General features: G+C 40.0%; 1 protein-coding gene across 50 annotated transcripts in view; it reads left to right on the forward strand.

Annotated features, from left to right (window-relative positions):
- The window catches only part of Ank2 (ankyrin 2), a 520770-nt gene that overhangs the window by 456856 nt on the left and 47001 nt on the right, over positions 1-16913 (forward strand). For 14 of the 50 annotated variants that reach the window (XM_041659241.1, XM_041659473.1, XM_041659339.1 and 11 more), the window contains 3 exons: positions 5229-5373; positions 10360-10462; positions 11137-11240. In XM_041659241.1, the coding sequence (XP_041515175.1) occupies positions 5229-5373; positions 10360-10462; positions 11137-11240 (352 nt within the window). Of the gene's footprint in view, positions 1-5228; positions 5374-7596; positions 7609-10359; positions 10463-11136; positions 11241-15463; positions 15500-16913 lie in introns of all 50 variants that reach the window. The other 36 variants (XM_041659227.1, XM_041659266.1, XM_041659221.1 and 33 more) reach the window with 5 other exon arrangements.

Genomic DNA, 16913 nt, shown 5'->3' on the forward strand with positions numbered 1-16913 from the left:
AACAGACATTCAAGTCAGCCTGCCTGGGAATAGTGGCACACACCTTTAATCCCAGCACCCAGGTGACAGAGGCAGTGAGTTTAAGGTCAATCAGAGCTATCCTATGTAGAGAGAATCTCTCTTGTTGAAATACGGAGCGGCGGGCTGTGTCCCGCCACCCTAGCTTTACCCGAAATAATTACACGGAAACTGTATTCTTTTAAACACTGCCTGACCCATTAGTTTCAGTTTCTTATTGGCTAGCTTTTACATATTGATCTAACCCATTTCTATTAATCTGTGTAGCCCACGAGCTGGCTTACCAGGAATGATCTTAACCTGCATCTGTCTGGAGTGGGAGAATCATGGCGACTCCCTGACTCAGCTTCTTTCTCCCAGCATTCCATTCTGTTTACTCCGCCTACCTAAGGGTTGGCCTATCAAATGGGTCTAGGCAGTTTCTTTATTAATAAGAAATCACTCCCACATCACTCTTTTTTTTTTAAAAAAAAAGTCAGTCTTAGCAATGCAGTGAGACCCTTTTTAAAAAACAAATATATAATTAAGAGTCATAATGTGATTGGTTTTTAAAAGACAGTCAAGAGTAGAGATAAGTCACATGATTCAAAATGATCTCCAACGATCATCCAGGGAGGAGAGGGCTAGGGATAAGAAGATTGCCCAGGGGGCTGGAGAGATGGCTCAGAGGTTAAGAGCATTGCCTGCTCTTCCAAAGGTCCTGAGTTCAGTTCCCAGCAACCACATGGTGGCTCACAACCATCTGTAATGAGGTCCGGTGCCCTCTTCTGGCCTTCAGACATACACACAGAATATTGTATACATAATAAATAAATAAATATTAAAAAAAAAGAAGATTACCCAGTATTTAAGGGTGTTTGCTCTCTTAACAAAGGACCCAAGTGTTCCCAGCATTCATGTCTGGCAGCTTACAACCACCTGTAACTCAAGCTTCAGTGGATGTTATTCCCTTTTCTGGTCTCTGGGGGCAACTATATACACTTGCATACACATACACCTACCCTTGCCCCCCAACACATAAAAACAAAATAAATATTTTTAAAAGTCATTCAGTGTGAATTTGGCACTTGAAGAAAAAAATGAATGACGTAAAATGTTCTATGTGATATGCAGTTTCCAGAGATGATGGGGTATCTCTTCATAGCAAGCTTATTACATGAAAACCCAGTGTAAACATTAAATACATTTGATTTCAAAACAGATCACTATTTAAAACTATTTAAAAAATAGTTGGTAGACACAAATAAAGTGTTTACTGTGGAATTACTAGAAACTTCATTTGTAAAACTCTCATGTCTGCCTGATATATAAAATGAGATGTAGATACATCTTTTTTTTTTAACCAAACTGTTAAATAACGACATTTGATAGTGATTAAAAACTCTTGTGACAGGAATAATGATTAGGTAATAAGAACATCTTGTGATAAGAAAAATGTTTTATTTTTAGAAATAATAAAAAAGTAACAGCATTTTATTGCCAGCAGAGAATTTAAATATAATAACTTTTACATAAATAATGTATTTGAGTTGTGCAAAGTTGCTTTTTATGCAAAGGGTCAGGGTAATATTAGTTGACTGCCAACTCTAACATTGTGTGCAGTTGAATGTTTTCATAAACCAACTATCATCCACATGGACGGAGTGCGGCCACGCATGTTCAGAAGGTGTTAGCCAACCCCCGTTCTCTCCAGCATCTACGGGTGGCAACAAATACCTAAGGGCATTCCTAAGATGAGTTTAGATGCCTGCTCAGACTAATGTGGCATGTGGTAAAGCAGTTGGTATTATCCTCCCACGCAGCGAAAGCATCGCTGGTGAATGTGATATTATGATAGGGGAGCTTGATAGTTCACATCACGGGGACTCAATGGTGAGCACAGGGCCAGCCTTCAACAAGCACATAGGGGGAGTAGTGCATCAAGAGCTATAAATGAAGGCACAGTGCCGTCAGTTCCCATGCCTGCTCAGGGAGCTCTACAGCTGGGGCCACCCACACAATCTGATGCATTTGGCCAAGAAATGAGAGATTAACCAGAGGGTGGCCCAGGTTGTAAAGGGGTAGAGAATAATCAGTATAGGGGTCTCAATGTCGGAATGTGCAGCCGAGTGACAATGAGTGGCAAAATGATTTAGTCACGCATTCCGTTGCATAACAACTGGTTATGAGGATAGTTGTGGTGGCGGGGGGGGGCACTCTGCATTCTTAGCTGAGTCTAGAGAAATTAGAATATCATAAAGGTTTCAACTAATGATGAATATAAATCTGCTTTTATGAATATTAATCCAATAGTAGTCCATAGAAAGGATGTTTTATTGGGAACGGGAAGAAGTCATGTATCTGAGGCTAGAGAAATCCTTTACTGAGTATGATGGCAAATACAAATGACTTATTCTTGAGATTCACCATCAATTAGTGAACAGCTCATGCACACTTCTCCACAAGTGCCCTATATCAACATGATCCAGCAAACAAGAGAACTTCAAAACGGCAGAAGTTGTGAAGGGGTTGAGAAGACAAATGGGGAAACCAGTTTCAGCTTTTTCATGTTCTCTTTTGTGAGCACATAGCCTCCTCCTCATTTCACTTCTCCCTGTATTTCAGTAGGAAGGGCAAGGGCAGCGGCTCAATGACATTTCGGAGAGTCTCTTTATCTGAGCATCACAGAGGGTATCAAGATAGGCAACCCACACCATTTAACCTTCCTTTATCCCCATGTTTTTGATCTTTGTTCAACAGAGTCTTGGCATGGCTGATGTACCTCATATAGAATCTTGTAGCTTCCAAATAACCAAAATTAATCTTACTTTAAAAAACTGCAGTATGAGCCTGGTGGTGATGGCACATTCTTTTAATTCCAGCACTCAGGAGGCAAAGGCAGGTGGATCTCTATGAGTTTGAGGCCAGCCTGGTTTACAAAATGAGTTATATTTTTCCAGATACATTTTGGGCAACTCTTTCCCACTAATTGTAATGCATCAGCATACTGAAATTTTGTTTTTTGTTGCTTTGGGTTTTTTTATTTTTTTTGTTTCATTTTGGTTTTGTTTATCTTTCTTTTGCAGTTTTTTTTTGGGGGGGGGTTGTTGTTGTTGTTTTGAGACAAGTACCCCTTCTGTTTAACAGTATTGGTGAGATTCTAGACAGTTTCACTAGCACTAGGAATCATGCTCTATTCCTAAGGCTCACTATGGGTGCCTTGAAAACTCTGAAGCCTCACTTTTAATACACTGAGCATATCAGATGCTGGAGCCAGACATCCTCCTCACAAAATCCATCATCAGGCAGAGAATTGGGGAGAATATTAAGGACAGCCACAGGTGTCATGAACTCAGTATGATCTGAGGGTTTCAAATAGTGCCTTGGCTTGTCATCAGAGTTTTTAAAAGGCTATATTTTATTTTAAATATACTATTCAGATGGCTGGTTCTCTATTTGTAACACAATTCCATAATCATAAGAGAGGGAGGTTAGGGATCTGTTCATTCCCAGGGTCTCACAGATCCGCTAACCTAGTGCCTTGCTCTATCAGACTGCAATTCTGCAGCTAGACTCTGCCTTCTCTCCCCTCTATTTCTTTGCACCTCTTGAACCTTCTTCTCCTCACCAGGACATAGCAAGAAAGAGGTTGAGTAAGGAAATCTAAAACGCCAGCCCTGTTTTATTATGAAGTATTGAGAAGTTTGAAGACACAAGTAACAGAAACTTATTTTGAGTTTATCTTTGCTCCCTGTGACCACCTTGGCTGCTGAGTGATTGGGGTCAAAACTGGAAAAAGGAGAGACAGGTTGACTTCTGAAAACAGCTGACTTGGGAGGTGCAGGATGCCCTAATTTGTGTAGTAGTAGGGAATTAAGTCAAGTTCAGTTGTATTGGATCCTCAGGTTGGGGTAAGGAGTGAGGAGCAAGAGGAAGATGCAAGCCAACTTTTGAGATTTTGGTGATGTTTGACTTCTTGTTCAAGGGATATATAAGATGCAGCTTTTATTGTGTTATGGATCTTGCATCTCACACATGAAAATGAGTCACAGACTGTCTTCCCAAATGTTGATAAAACTCTCTAAAAGAAGATTAGTTAGAGCATGCCTAGATTTTAGTAGTCCTGTTCTTAGAATTTATTTCTACTTCCGTGCTCTTTTGCTGTTGTGTATATTTAATCTTATAAAATACTATTATATTTACAACCAGCAATATGGTTTAGCAGGTAACTTGATGGCTGCTAAGCCTGACAAACTGAATTAATCCTGGGTCCCACACAGTGGAAGGAGAGACCACATTCCTCTGACCTCTTTTGCACGTGTTGTGCATACACAGAACAGAGGCACACACACAGAGAAGCAAATACACACACAAAACACAACAGCACACACATATACATTAAATAAGTAAATTTAGAATCTCTCATTTATTATAGAACAATAGATATTTCTTAGCATATTGTCAATGACATTAGGAGTCTGTTAATAATGGATCATATCCAGAATTATTGAAGCTACTGTGAGAATTTTAGTAGTCTGCACACTAGGCTAACCTTTAACTAGGCTAACCTTTAAGCTATACTAGCCATTGTGATAACAAGCATAATGAACAACGTCCATTGAGAGGTATTCAAAGAATTATAATCAGAGAATTATTTTTTTGGTTTTTCTTTATTTTATTTATTTTTATATTATTTAATTAAAAATTTCCACCTCCTCCCCTCCTTCCATTTCCCTTCCGCTCCCCCCACCCTCCTTCCCCTCCCTCTACAGTCCAAAGAGCAGTCAGGGTTCCCTGCCCTGTGGGAAGTCCAAGGTCCTCCCCCCTCCATCCAGTACTAGGAAGGTGAGCATCCAAACAGACTAGGCTCCCACAAAGTCAGTACATGCAGTAGGATCAAAACCCAGTGCCATTGTCCTTGACTTCTCAGTCAGCCCTCCTTGTCAGCCACATTCAGGGAGTCCGGTTTGATCACATGCTCCATCATCCAGCTGACCTTGGTGAGCTCCCATTAGATCAGCCCCAACATCTCAGCGGGTTATTTATTGGTGCATTTTAGGGAAATGGATCGAATCCCTAGCCCTGTGCATGTACTCTGTGTCTTCTTGCTGTGCAGTGCTTTGTGGTTATCCAAGCTGCCATGTAAAGGCCCTTCTTAATTATGGGCATATTTTGTTGCTGGTACTAAATTCAACAAGTAACTTCCTGCCCCATCCTCTGGTTACCTTAAGGTGATGACACAATGACCGGCGATGGAGGAGAATACCTTAGGCCAGAAGATCTCAAAGAACTTGGTGATGACTCGCTGCCCAGCAGCCAGTTCCTGGACGGCATGAACTACCTGCGGTACAGCCTGGAAGGAGGAAGATCTGATAGGTATCCACCAAACTTCCTTTGAATATCCGACAGAAGTGTGCACAACACATTTTTTTAAACTCGACACCCCCTTCCCTTTCCTATTTTTATTTTGGTGTTTAGAGATAAGGTCTCACTGTGCAGCCCAGAATGGCATGGCACTTTCTCAGATGAACAACTTGCTGGGTGTTGGGCTTGCATTACAGGCAGGTACCACTCTGCCTGGCTGACCACTTACTTTTTTTAGTGGTGATAATTAACGTAGACACAGTTATTGAACACTTAATGGGGAATTCGCCGTGTTCTTCAGTTAACATGCTGTCTCATTCATGCCTCTAACCCTTTAAGTAGAGCCTATTTTGAAGGACAGGAAACAAGTTCAGAGACACCGATTAATGCGGTACAGTCGTTCACCTACTGCGAAGCTGAGTAAGGGTGAGCAGGGGGCCCTGCCTTTCAAAGTGATGTATTTAACCAGCTGCCACATGGTTCTGTAGGCAAATTCTAGGGACGGTTTTGCCTGGCAGATGTGCTTAGCATCTCCAGGTACCTCTAATTCTAACTTAACTATGGGTGCTGTAATTTCTGTGTCAACTAAATAACGAAGAATCATAGAAAACAAGTGTGAAGGGAAGCTGCCCTGTAATTAATGTTTCCATTAAAACAAAGACATGATCTTCTGAGGTGCTCTGAGCCGACGTTATAGACAAATCTCAGGAGGCTTTCTAGTATTCTGAACTGTGAGATTCAGTGTTATCTTGGCTACCATTAACTAATACACCTGGTTCTTGCTACTCTCAACAGCAAGATGAATAAGCTTATTCTAGGTACTTCTTCCAAAGTATGGCTGCTAACCTGGGTCACATGTCTGCCTGTCCATGTTACTGTAATGTCTCTCCCATCAACACTCTCATGCTCATGGTACAAAGCTGGTTCTTTTGCCAGATGCGTTATGAATTTCCCACCGATGTACAGCTTACGGAATTATCAATTCTACATTGATAATTTATTAAAGGCAACCCATCTGGGGACTCGCTCCTTGAGTACCAGGATCCCCTACCTCATTTTTCCCCCTCTTGTCTTGTACCTCACTTTTTTTTTCCTTTCTTTTTTTTTTTTTTTAACTGTGTTAAGTTAATTCTTGAGCTGGGCATGCTGGTAAGTCCTAGAGGTACCAACCTGATTAAAATGCATTCACTAAATTTATAGCCTAAGAGAGACTCTGGAAGGCCAGGGCACGAGAGCATACAGTGCTTCTGCAGGACAGAGGTTCAAGCTTTTTGAAAGACAGAAGCCCAAACACAGGCAGAACACGGAGCAATGACGCTGGGAAAAGCAGGGGATACTTGACTGGTGGGGGAAGCTAAGGCTTATGCTAGCAGTGACACACAGGTGCAGTGGGCTGGAGTTGGGGCGTGAAGGAAGGGAGTCACTCCTGTGTTTTATAAGAATCCTGTGTAGAGCGTGGCCCCTGGGCTAGACCACCCAACTGCAGAGTTTGTTTGCTTGGTGGTTACGACCCAGCTGAACTCTAACCCTGGGCCAGCTGTGGAAAGAATCCAGCAGCGACAATTTTGAAACCTGGGCAGTGAGATTTGTTGGAGGATTTTATGGGGGCAGCTGAAAAAGAAGGAGGGTTAGCCTTGGTTTGGGTGACTTAGATAGAGGGTGACCCTTAGGGTCAGGGTAACAAGGAGGAGCCCCTGGGGGGGTGTGGGGAAGAGGTGACTGAACGTGTGTTCCATACATTAAATTCTCATCCACTGACAAATTTGGATTTATAATCTGAGTTGTTGTTTTTTTTTTTTTTAAAAACTGTGTTTCAACATAAAAATTTTCTGTGACTTTGTGTGAATTCACAATATTCTACACTTGCTTACACTCAACCAAAGAATAATTTATTTTTATCAGTTTCTAATTATTTACAAAATGCCTGATTCAGTCGTATTTCCCTTTTTCAAACTAAGATTGGGGAATTATAGTTCCTTTCCATAGAGTAAGAAACTTACCAGCATATAAAGACGGAGGCATGGAACAAACATCGCATGTTCTTGTCTTAGGTTCCCACCTGCATCTCTTAACCGTCACATGTACACAACAAGCCCACAACAGAGTATCGGCAACATCTCGTTTTCATGTTTTATTAATTACTATTTCGGTTTTGCTTGAGCAGTTCGGCACGCCACTTTTTTGGTAACCATTCTCCTTTTTCATTTATTTCTTTATTTGGTCTGCTCTCAATAGTACCATTCCCAGGTAGGTATTACATCGCATGCAACCATGGCCTGCCTGTACACATCCGCATTCCCTGCTCACTGCTCACTGTGTATATACTTGTGTGTGTGCGCGCGTGTGTGTGTGCGTGTGGTGCTTAGGGTTGCTTACATTCTAGAATTATGGATTTTTGCCCCTTTGTGTTAAATTCAGTAACTGTTGGAGTAGGAAGAGATGCTCTGTTATTGGAACGACAGCGCCACAAGAACCAGGCATGACTCTAATTCCTACAGTGCCACCTTGTGGCTGATGACACAGGAGCATGGCTTCCCCCAAACATACCAAGCACTGAGATCTTCCATGCCACTCTCTTCAGATAGACCTGCCAATTGGGCACTGTCACTCCCGTGATCAGTGAGACCCAGTGCCTTCTGTCACAGTTTAGGTATAATACAATCCTGATAGCTTTATCACAGGGTTTTATGTGTAATGCCTTTGTTACCACTGTTTAATTTCACAGTATAAATTTCCATTTTAAACCAGTGTTTCTTCTCTACCTAGGGTGCATTAAAAGGTCAATTTTACCTAGCAAATGAGCTGGCCTTTGGAACCAAGTGTTCTTAGCTGGTTCATGTCTTTTGTAGTATCAATTCACCCACAGCTAGCATCTCTATTATGCAAAGTTATGGTCTGAATATTTAGATTATAAAACCATGGCCAGAGATTATGTAATTACTAAATCTGGGCCCAGTAGAAGGCACTTGATGGGAAAAGAAGATGATTGAGTCCACAGACTCTATCTTTCATAAGTTTGGCCCTCTGCCTTTGGCCAAAGTCAAAACAAAATAAAGAATAGAATGTAAGCATGCCGGACTGTGGCTGGGGACAAAACACACTCTGGCGCACCTCTGCTGTCTGTCTGGCTTAAAGCAAGGAAGAGCAACACGTTAGTCCACCAGCAGAAACACACTTTTGCTAAATTGAAAGATTGTTATCCTGGTTATTGAATTCCTATCTCAGCCTAAGTTTAAGAACTCAGCAAGACCCCATCAAAAGCCAATTCCACAACTGTAAAGTCAGCTGTCAACTCAGCTGCTGCCTCTTGCTAGAGTTCAAACCTCAGCTGATTAACTACCAAGTCACCCAGGCTGCCTGGGCCCTGTGTTAAGACTCTCGGTCTACCCCAAAGGCCTTGAAGAACGGAGTTCAAATTACATTTTGTTTCATTTTATTATGAAAAAATAGATTGACGGTATAGTCAATATCAATTTCTTTTAGTCATATCACTTACTCTTTAACGTGTGAGCTCTGGAAACCTACTGACAAGCCACGGGAAAATGTTCCTATGAATAATCCTTCATGTGAATAGCCTGTTATCACCGACACCTCATGGATCAGAGCACATGGTTACAAACTTTGATGCATTTGTAAGATTACACTGTTTCTATTAATCCACACGCTTATTTTCCTTTTATTTAATATGAGTTTTCCAGTCAGTCCTTAATTCTATCATGCTTCACTGACCAGTATCTACTAGGTGAAAGGAAATGGAAGTTTGCTTCTATAGTTTTAGGAAAGCTTGCTTATCCTTTGTTTTACCCATTTGTGGTTTTTGGCTAATAGTTTGAATGCAAACTATTAATTTCTGGGCTATGTATAAAATCTATATGTGATACAGTATTTAAAATATCAATCTATAAGCTAAGCATGGTGCTCAGACCTGTAATCTCAGCACTTGGGAGACTGAGGCAGGACGACCAAGTGTTCAGGGCCAGTCTTGGTTACATAGTGAGTTCCAGACTAGCCTGGGTGACATAGTAAGACCCTCCTTCAGGAAAATAAAAAAGATAACACCAATATAATGCCATTTGAGTATAAAGATTGATTAGAATGATTGAATTATGCAAAGTACAATTTTTTGTCTATTACATTTGAGTCTATAATTTGGAATAACAAAATTCAGATTTATCAAAATTATGAAGCATTGAATAGCAAGGCCATAATTCCATTTTGAAGTCCAACATCACTTTTGGGCAGTGTCCTTTGGCGATTTGTCCATGTTTTGGCATGTATCTGTTTGGGCTGGTGCTGAGTTCCCCCTGCTCTTGCCTCTCATCCCCATGGCAACGAACACTCTTTAGGGCTTCCTGCACTACACTCAGGGCATACAAAGGGGACACTGCTCTCCTCTGAAATAACAGCATTGCTGGACTCTCCGGAGATAAACAAGAGGAACTCTGCTTCCACAGGAAGCACACATCTGGCTACAGTTCATTTCACTCTGTACCTTCCAGGGGAGGACACTGACGTTCAGCCATTGCCAGTGTAGAGAGAAAAGACGCATGGGACGAGAATAGAAAGTCAAGGGCAAAAACCGAAACCTGCCTTTTCGTTTTGCTTTTGCTCTTTGAGTGCTGTCTGCCTTCCACCAAATACTTTCCCATGGCTTCAGGCAGGTTATTTTGCCCAGACTTCAGAATTTTTACCTGTATAGATTGCTTCTACTGGCAAATAAATGACAGTTGCTGGTTTCAAATATTTCTGGAAAGAAAACAAATCAGATTAGGAGTATCACATTTAACTTGTGGATTCCCCTGTGCCCTGTTAAGCAGAGTCTGAGGATGTGTCTAAGCTTTTGGGCAGAGAGTTAGGGCCATGCTGAGACCTGTGTCCCCTGGAAGTTGCACTGTTCGCTAATAGCACGCTTTTTTCACTCTCCTGCTCGGCTCATTTCATCTTCCCAACCCTCCACCGCTGTTGCTTCATGATCATGACCTCCTGCCAACCTACCAGCCTCCGATCCTTCAGTTCCGACAGGTCTCACACTCTGAGCCATGCATCGTACCTGAGGGACAGCGCCATGATCGACGACACGGTTGTGATTCCCAGCCACCAGGTACATGACGTTCTTTCTGTCTTCATGTCTGATTTCAGTGTCCTAGTATCCCAGATATCCCGAGGAAGCCGGGTGGGGGTGGGGCTCTAGAGGGAGAGAGAGAACAACAAAAACCTGAATTCATTCTTAAAATAAAAATTAGGGCAAGAGATTTGAGGGTGTCCTACAACTTGCAAATGTTCACTAGATTTTTCACAGAACATTTTCTCCCTGAAATAATACACTGTTTCTTTCTTTAGCCACACTGAAGTCCTCTAGGGAGATTTTTGTATAAAGATTTGTGTTGTATAAGTAGTATCTTCATTATGAGAAAAAAAATCAGGACATGTTTATATGATGACCAGTACCTTGTAAAATACATTTTGTTGCATATTTAAAGTGACTATGAGAAAAGGCTTAAAGTTTATTTTGAAATCTATTAACTTTAGGTATAATTTTTCCCCTTGATGGATTGGATATAGGGAAATAGAGGAACAGTTGCTCTCTTCAAAATACTCTACTATCATAATATAATTCAGAAGGGAATGCTCTAGAAGAGATGATTTGATTTTATGTTTTTAAATAAAAAATTTCTGTCAGAGCACCTATTGTTTGCTGCTCTTTCAGAATTCATTGTATTTTAGTTGAGTTTTGAAGCAGTGTTTTTCATTAAAGCTCATGTTCTTTGGATGTAGGTGTCAGCTCTAGCCAAGGAGGCAGAAAGGAATTCTTATCGTTTGAGCTGGGGCACGGAGAACTTAGACAACGTGGCTCTTTCTTCCAGCCCTATTCATTCAGGGTGAGTGAATCAATATTATGTATCCAGATCAAGAGGTAAAAAGAGATGAGAAAAGTCACAGCTTTGTTCAGCGGCTTTAGTGGATGGTTAGCTTACCGAGGAGGTGACCTTTGTTTAAACTTGTGACTGACTTTGCTTTTTTCCACCATGGTTCCAGCCGCACCAATGAGACAGCAAAATGAGGTTGAGCTTGGCAGAGAAAACTGGTGTTTTTAGCATAACCAACTGGAACAGAATCACCTTCTCACAGATTGTGTGTGCAGTCCTTAAAGCCATCTTTCAAAAGGAGGCTAGGCCAGCTGCTGGATCGAAAGTTTCAGTCTGCTAAGAGGAATGACTGGCCTTGAAAGAAACGCCTTTCCTCACATACTGACACATTTAAAACAATGGTTACGACCACAGGCGCACACAGATGGATCCATACACTCAATGAGGGGTAGAAATAAAGAGTTCACATTCAAGTGGTGATTTTCTCAGATGTCCTTTCAATGTCTTTCCTAGAGTGCACACCACACTGCCTGCTTGTCACTCTCTAAGAGCTAAAGCCATACTTGGAACAGAACTGCCCAGCATTCTCAAGGTTTTAGAGTTTCCTTTGGGGTATACGATCAACTAAGTACAGGCCACATCTCTTACAGATCTAAAATATAATACTTTTTGAATAGTTTTCTATCCTTATGTTTTAGTAATATTTAAGTGAAATTTCTACCTATATTTTATGTAACAAAATGGACTATTTTGGCTTTAATTATTATCCCAAACTCCTATGTATAATCTCTGTAAATGTTTTGAGCAGTGGGCCCTCTCTTGTTCGAAGTGTTTTAAAATAAGCCTCCTTCCAGGAAAATACTCCATGACGTTGTAAACACTTTGGACTTTTTAGTTTAATAGGCTACTAAATGCCATAGAATATAAAATTAGGTAGATATTGAAAATAAACACCCTATTTTCCTTGTTAAGTAATTGCAACTACTTGGTACAGTACAACTTGCTTGGAGGCTTTAAAAAAATTTAAACTCCATTCAAATTTAATTATTCTAAATGAAAAATCGAAAAATTAAAATTTCTATTATAAATTGGTCAAAACCAACAATAGCATTGCCTTCTACTACTGAGGTCCCACACACAATGAATAAGGGAGAAAAGAAGTCTAGACCTCTAATGACAAAAGATAAGAATCCAGACTCCACACCACAAAATAAAAACATTATTTTAGGTAAAATATAACAACAATAGCTGAATTTTTAAAAAGAGTGAATGTAACAAAAAGAGTAATAGCTTAGTTTTCAAATTAATTATTAGCCTTAAAAAGGGAATTTTTAAGCTTTTTACTGAAGGTCATAAAAATATATTAGTTCATCAATATCCAATCTATTCCACCAAACTAAGTAACATCTGTGAGTTTATCATGACTAATGGTTACATCATTGTGCTGGATTACTGGTAATGAAACATCAGCATCCAACAGCTAAAGATTAATAAGTTAAGATATACACCTTTTAAAAAAGATATGCACCTATAAAAATTGGTCTGCAGCAAACCATCTTTTGTGCATTGCAAACGTGTATTATACTGATCGCAGTTACTCGACACTGGCTGTATATTGAAATCACTGTGGGGTCATAAAGACATCAAAGTCCAAGCCGCATCCCAGATGGATTCTGCCTGAATCTCCAATCTCAGGCTTCTGTATTTTTGTGAGTCCAGGTTTGGGAAAAACTTTGCTCAGTAAAGCCTCTTTTGTCAGGAAGAGAAGTTAGTACACACCTGGTTCTCTGTAATGTTCCTCATTTTGTCCACCTCATTTCTATTTATATATTCATTCTCTACATATTTGTTAAACTCTGCAAAGTACTAGACTCTATCAACTGTCAAGGAAAGTAGAGAAGGAAAACCTAGCAGCATCCCTTCCAGGGACACTTCAGGGAGTGTTCTATGAAGTCAAAAGACCAAGTGACTGAGAGGATTGTTATGGCTCACTCTGTGCCTTGGCATCAGACTGTCTTAACTCAGACTCTGATACCAACTCTCTCTATGTGGCAGTGGGCACATTATGGGAAAAATTCTCTGAGTTTCTGTTTACTTCTCTGTAAAATGAGTGTTATATATTTATTCTATTGGGGAGTTTTAAAAAGTAAACGCTTTTGATATCTTCAGACTTTACCTAGAAACAACAAGGACTCAGTATAAAATAATTTTCACTATTTTTACATTCTCCCTGGATACATCCCACATTTCCCACAGTCTCTAAATCAGTTAAACCAGACATGCCCCAAGTCTTCTGAATGACAGTACACATGCACTCAGCCCGTGGAGGCAATATGGCTTTGTTTCTAGCAGGTAGCATCATCTGTTGGTGTCTCTACTGTAGTGGTTGAGCAAACATGGGGCTACAGATGACTCTAGGGAGTGGGAAAATTACCCTTGAAAAGTTAAGGATTCTAAGAGCTGTGACGTTTGAAAGTAATATTCATATTAATATATATGAGTAGCATTTATCATATCTTGTAATATTTATTATTAATCACTCATAATATATCAGGTTCTTAAGTAGGAGCCATTAGATATTTTTCAAGGATTTGAGTTTTAATTCACTTAAAATGTAAAGAAAAGGTGACTTTTTGGTAAAGGGACAACGAAGAGAGCTTGTGATTACACCTAACTTATACATGAGGATAATGCTGCATTAAATTCAAGCTGCATTTTCTACCACTAATCAGTACTGATTGTTTACCTTCGCTCTACTTCATTTTTAAGAGATGTTCTTGGCTGAAAAGGACTGGGTCAATGATAAAACTCTGCTTCCTGCATGGATGCATTTAGTGTCTGGCCAAAATGAGAGGCTTGACTTTTTGTTATTATATGAGTTGTCTAACTGACTCCTAATGAATCCAAGAAACAGTTATTCTTAGAGGCTCCCAGTAGAGATCGTAACAGTAAAGTTTCTACAAAAATATGAACTTCACGATTCTTCTTAATTAACTGTATGCATAATAAATTGGCTGATATAAGACAGTTTATACCAATGATTAGTTTTGCAACTCACTTTATATATTGTCACTCTGAAAGTCTTTGTAATGTTTTAATGATATCCAGGTGCTACTAATTAAATACCAACTCATGAGGTGTTAGACACAGTAAAATAAAGCCCCAAGAATATGATCTTTTAAAACATACTGAAGACAACTTTGTTGTGAACCTTGCACGACACTTTAAAAAAAAAGTCATAAAAGCTGTTTTCAAAACTGTTTGCTCAAATCACAGAATGTTTGAGGCATAAGGCAGCCCAAGTCTCTTTTGCATGGGAAAATATAATATAAATGCTTACAGAAGCTCTTCCAGTGTTTAATTTAGCTTTTCATATTTCTTAAAATATCTTGGGAGTTTTTTTAGATTCACAAAGGCTAATTCTTTCAGATAAAGAAGGTTGTTTTATAAAGTAGCAAATAAACTGATCTGGAACCTTAAATTTCTGGTTCATTGAACAAAATATACTTACATATGTCAGCAAATATTGGAACTTTATGAAACCCTGTGGGGGTGGGGTTAAGGAAGCAGACTCCATGGGGAAAAGAGTTGTGAAGAGTAGTGCTAGAAAGGACTAGGCCTTAGGTATGGGGAGGATGACCACAGTGCTCAAAGCAGGCAGTTGGTATCTTGAGGACAAGCACTAAGACCAAGTCTGTATAGATCTTTACTACCCACTAGGAGGTGATTAATGTTACCCTACTCTGCCGTAGACTTTATGCTCTAGCTGTCACAGAAGCTATGATCGAAGCTGTTCCTTTCCAGTTTGTGTTTGATCTGCTGTAGCCCAACAGGGAATTATCTTACCAGGAAAGTCTCAGAAGAATTGCAAATGTACAGCAGAATCCAAGACTTTGGACTTGTCATTATATTATCACGTGGTGTTTCCTAGCTCTTGGGAACTTTGCCTTTGCTAAATGTCCCCACAAACCAAGGCTAAGGCTTCACTTCCCCAGATTCCTAAACTGGGAGTGGCCACGAAGGTCCCAAAACTTGTTCTTCTCTCTGCGTACATAGAGTGATATTTCAGTTATGTTTGCATAGAGTGATATCTTACTTGTATTTCCATCCTTTTTTCCCAGTGAACATTGTGTTGGTATATGAATTAAATATCTGAATCATAGTCACATCTAATTTCACTCTTTATATTTCCTTATCCACTCCTTCTCTGTGCTAAAGTATCTATTCTATTGCAGCCGCGCCTCTCCATGTCTTGATCGTGACAACAGCAGGTGAACCTCTGCGTAATTCCTTCTCTGAACATGTCCCATGTTCTCCTCTCCCTCACCATCTCCTTCTGCCTGTGCCACACCTCAGGATGCTTTAGTTTTGATGATGTCTAGTGAAACATAGACAGAGGCTTACGTTCTCCAAATCAAGGTCATTGCTCGCTTTTCCAAGGAAAAGTGGGTATATTTAATACAGTTGGTATGACGTTGGCTGGATCAAAATGAAAATGGACTCCTGTTTTGGTCATGGCCTCCACATCTCAGCTTCTTTGTGAGGAAAAGTGCTACATCCAAGTAAAATCTTATGTTCCCACAATTATGCAAATTGGTAGAGCTATTTTGAAGTTTGATTAAAGGTTGTGATTTTTTTAGTAGCACTCAGACCTTTTCTTCGTGTTGCTCTTCTCTTGCCATATTCTAGGTGAGCCAAAGGCTAAAAGCTTAATAATAGTACATATCCTTGCTCCTCTGTTTCAAGTTCAACCTTTTGATATTTTGGAATTGTGCTATAGAATGACTTATCTGCATTCTAAATATAGCAATCAGTCTGTATTATTTAGATGAAGTATCCCTTTGGGCTACTGATTATAGTATTTTTATTCTTTGTCCATCCATGATGATAATATGGGTTATCCCTCTAAATTAAGACAACTCTATATTTTCATTTTTGAAGGTTGTAAGCATCCTTTCATGTCTTCTCAGGCTCACCCTAAATATTGCATTTCTATTCTCGAACAGAGCGATTTGTGAGCAATTACTGAGTGATTTGAACAAATTTGAATTACCCTTTCCAGTGTCATTTTTTTAACCCATGCTTTAGTTTGTGGGATTTGGAGAACTAGGAAGGGACTGGGGAAGGATGGAGCAGGCAGCTCCTGGTGTGGTTTCAGAATCACTCTGAGAATCAGAGCGATGTCAGGCCCTCTACTGTGCACACGGCATCACTGAAGCACCCTGATGGATCTTTTCTCCTGTCCTTCACCCAGTAACTAACTCCGAATGCTGCAGTCTCCTCCCTGTTCCCAGTACATGGTCCTAGATGAGTTCAACGGAAATTCGAAGTGCCTCTGGGGGTGTACAGTGTAGTCATTTTCAAAGTCCAAATCCTTGTTTTCTGCGCTCTCCTCTGAAGCATGTACCTGTTCAGCTAATCAAATTGCATATTTATCAGCAAGTCATCTGCCTAATAAAAGTGAATCGTGTTTGCTTTTATTCCTTTTTAAATTGTGAAAACATTGTATCTCACAATTTAGAAAACTTCAGAGTTTCTATTTTGCATGACTGCTGTCATTTGAAGAGTTAGATGCATCAGAGCCAATGTCCCCTGGTTATCCCCCAGCTTTGTGTAGTCTTAAGTCCATGTCTAATGCAGTATGCCTACGCATTTTTCAAGAAAGTATCTATTTAACCATGGGCC

The sequence above is a fragment of the Microtus oregoni genome, unplaced genomic scaffold (genome assembly GCF_018167655.1).
Source record: "Microtus oregoni isolate MIOR12 unplaced genomic scaffold, Mior012 000000F_ref0000247, whole genome shotgun sequence".
Lineage (NCBI taxonomy): Eukaryota > Metazoa > Chordata > Mammalia > Rodentia > Cricetidae > Microtus > Microtus oregoni.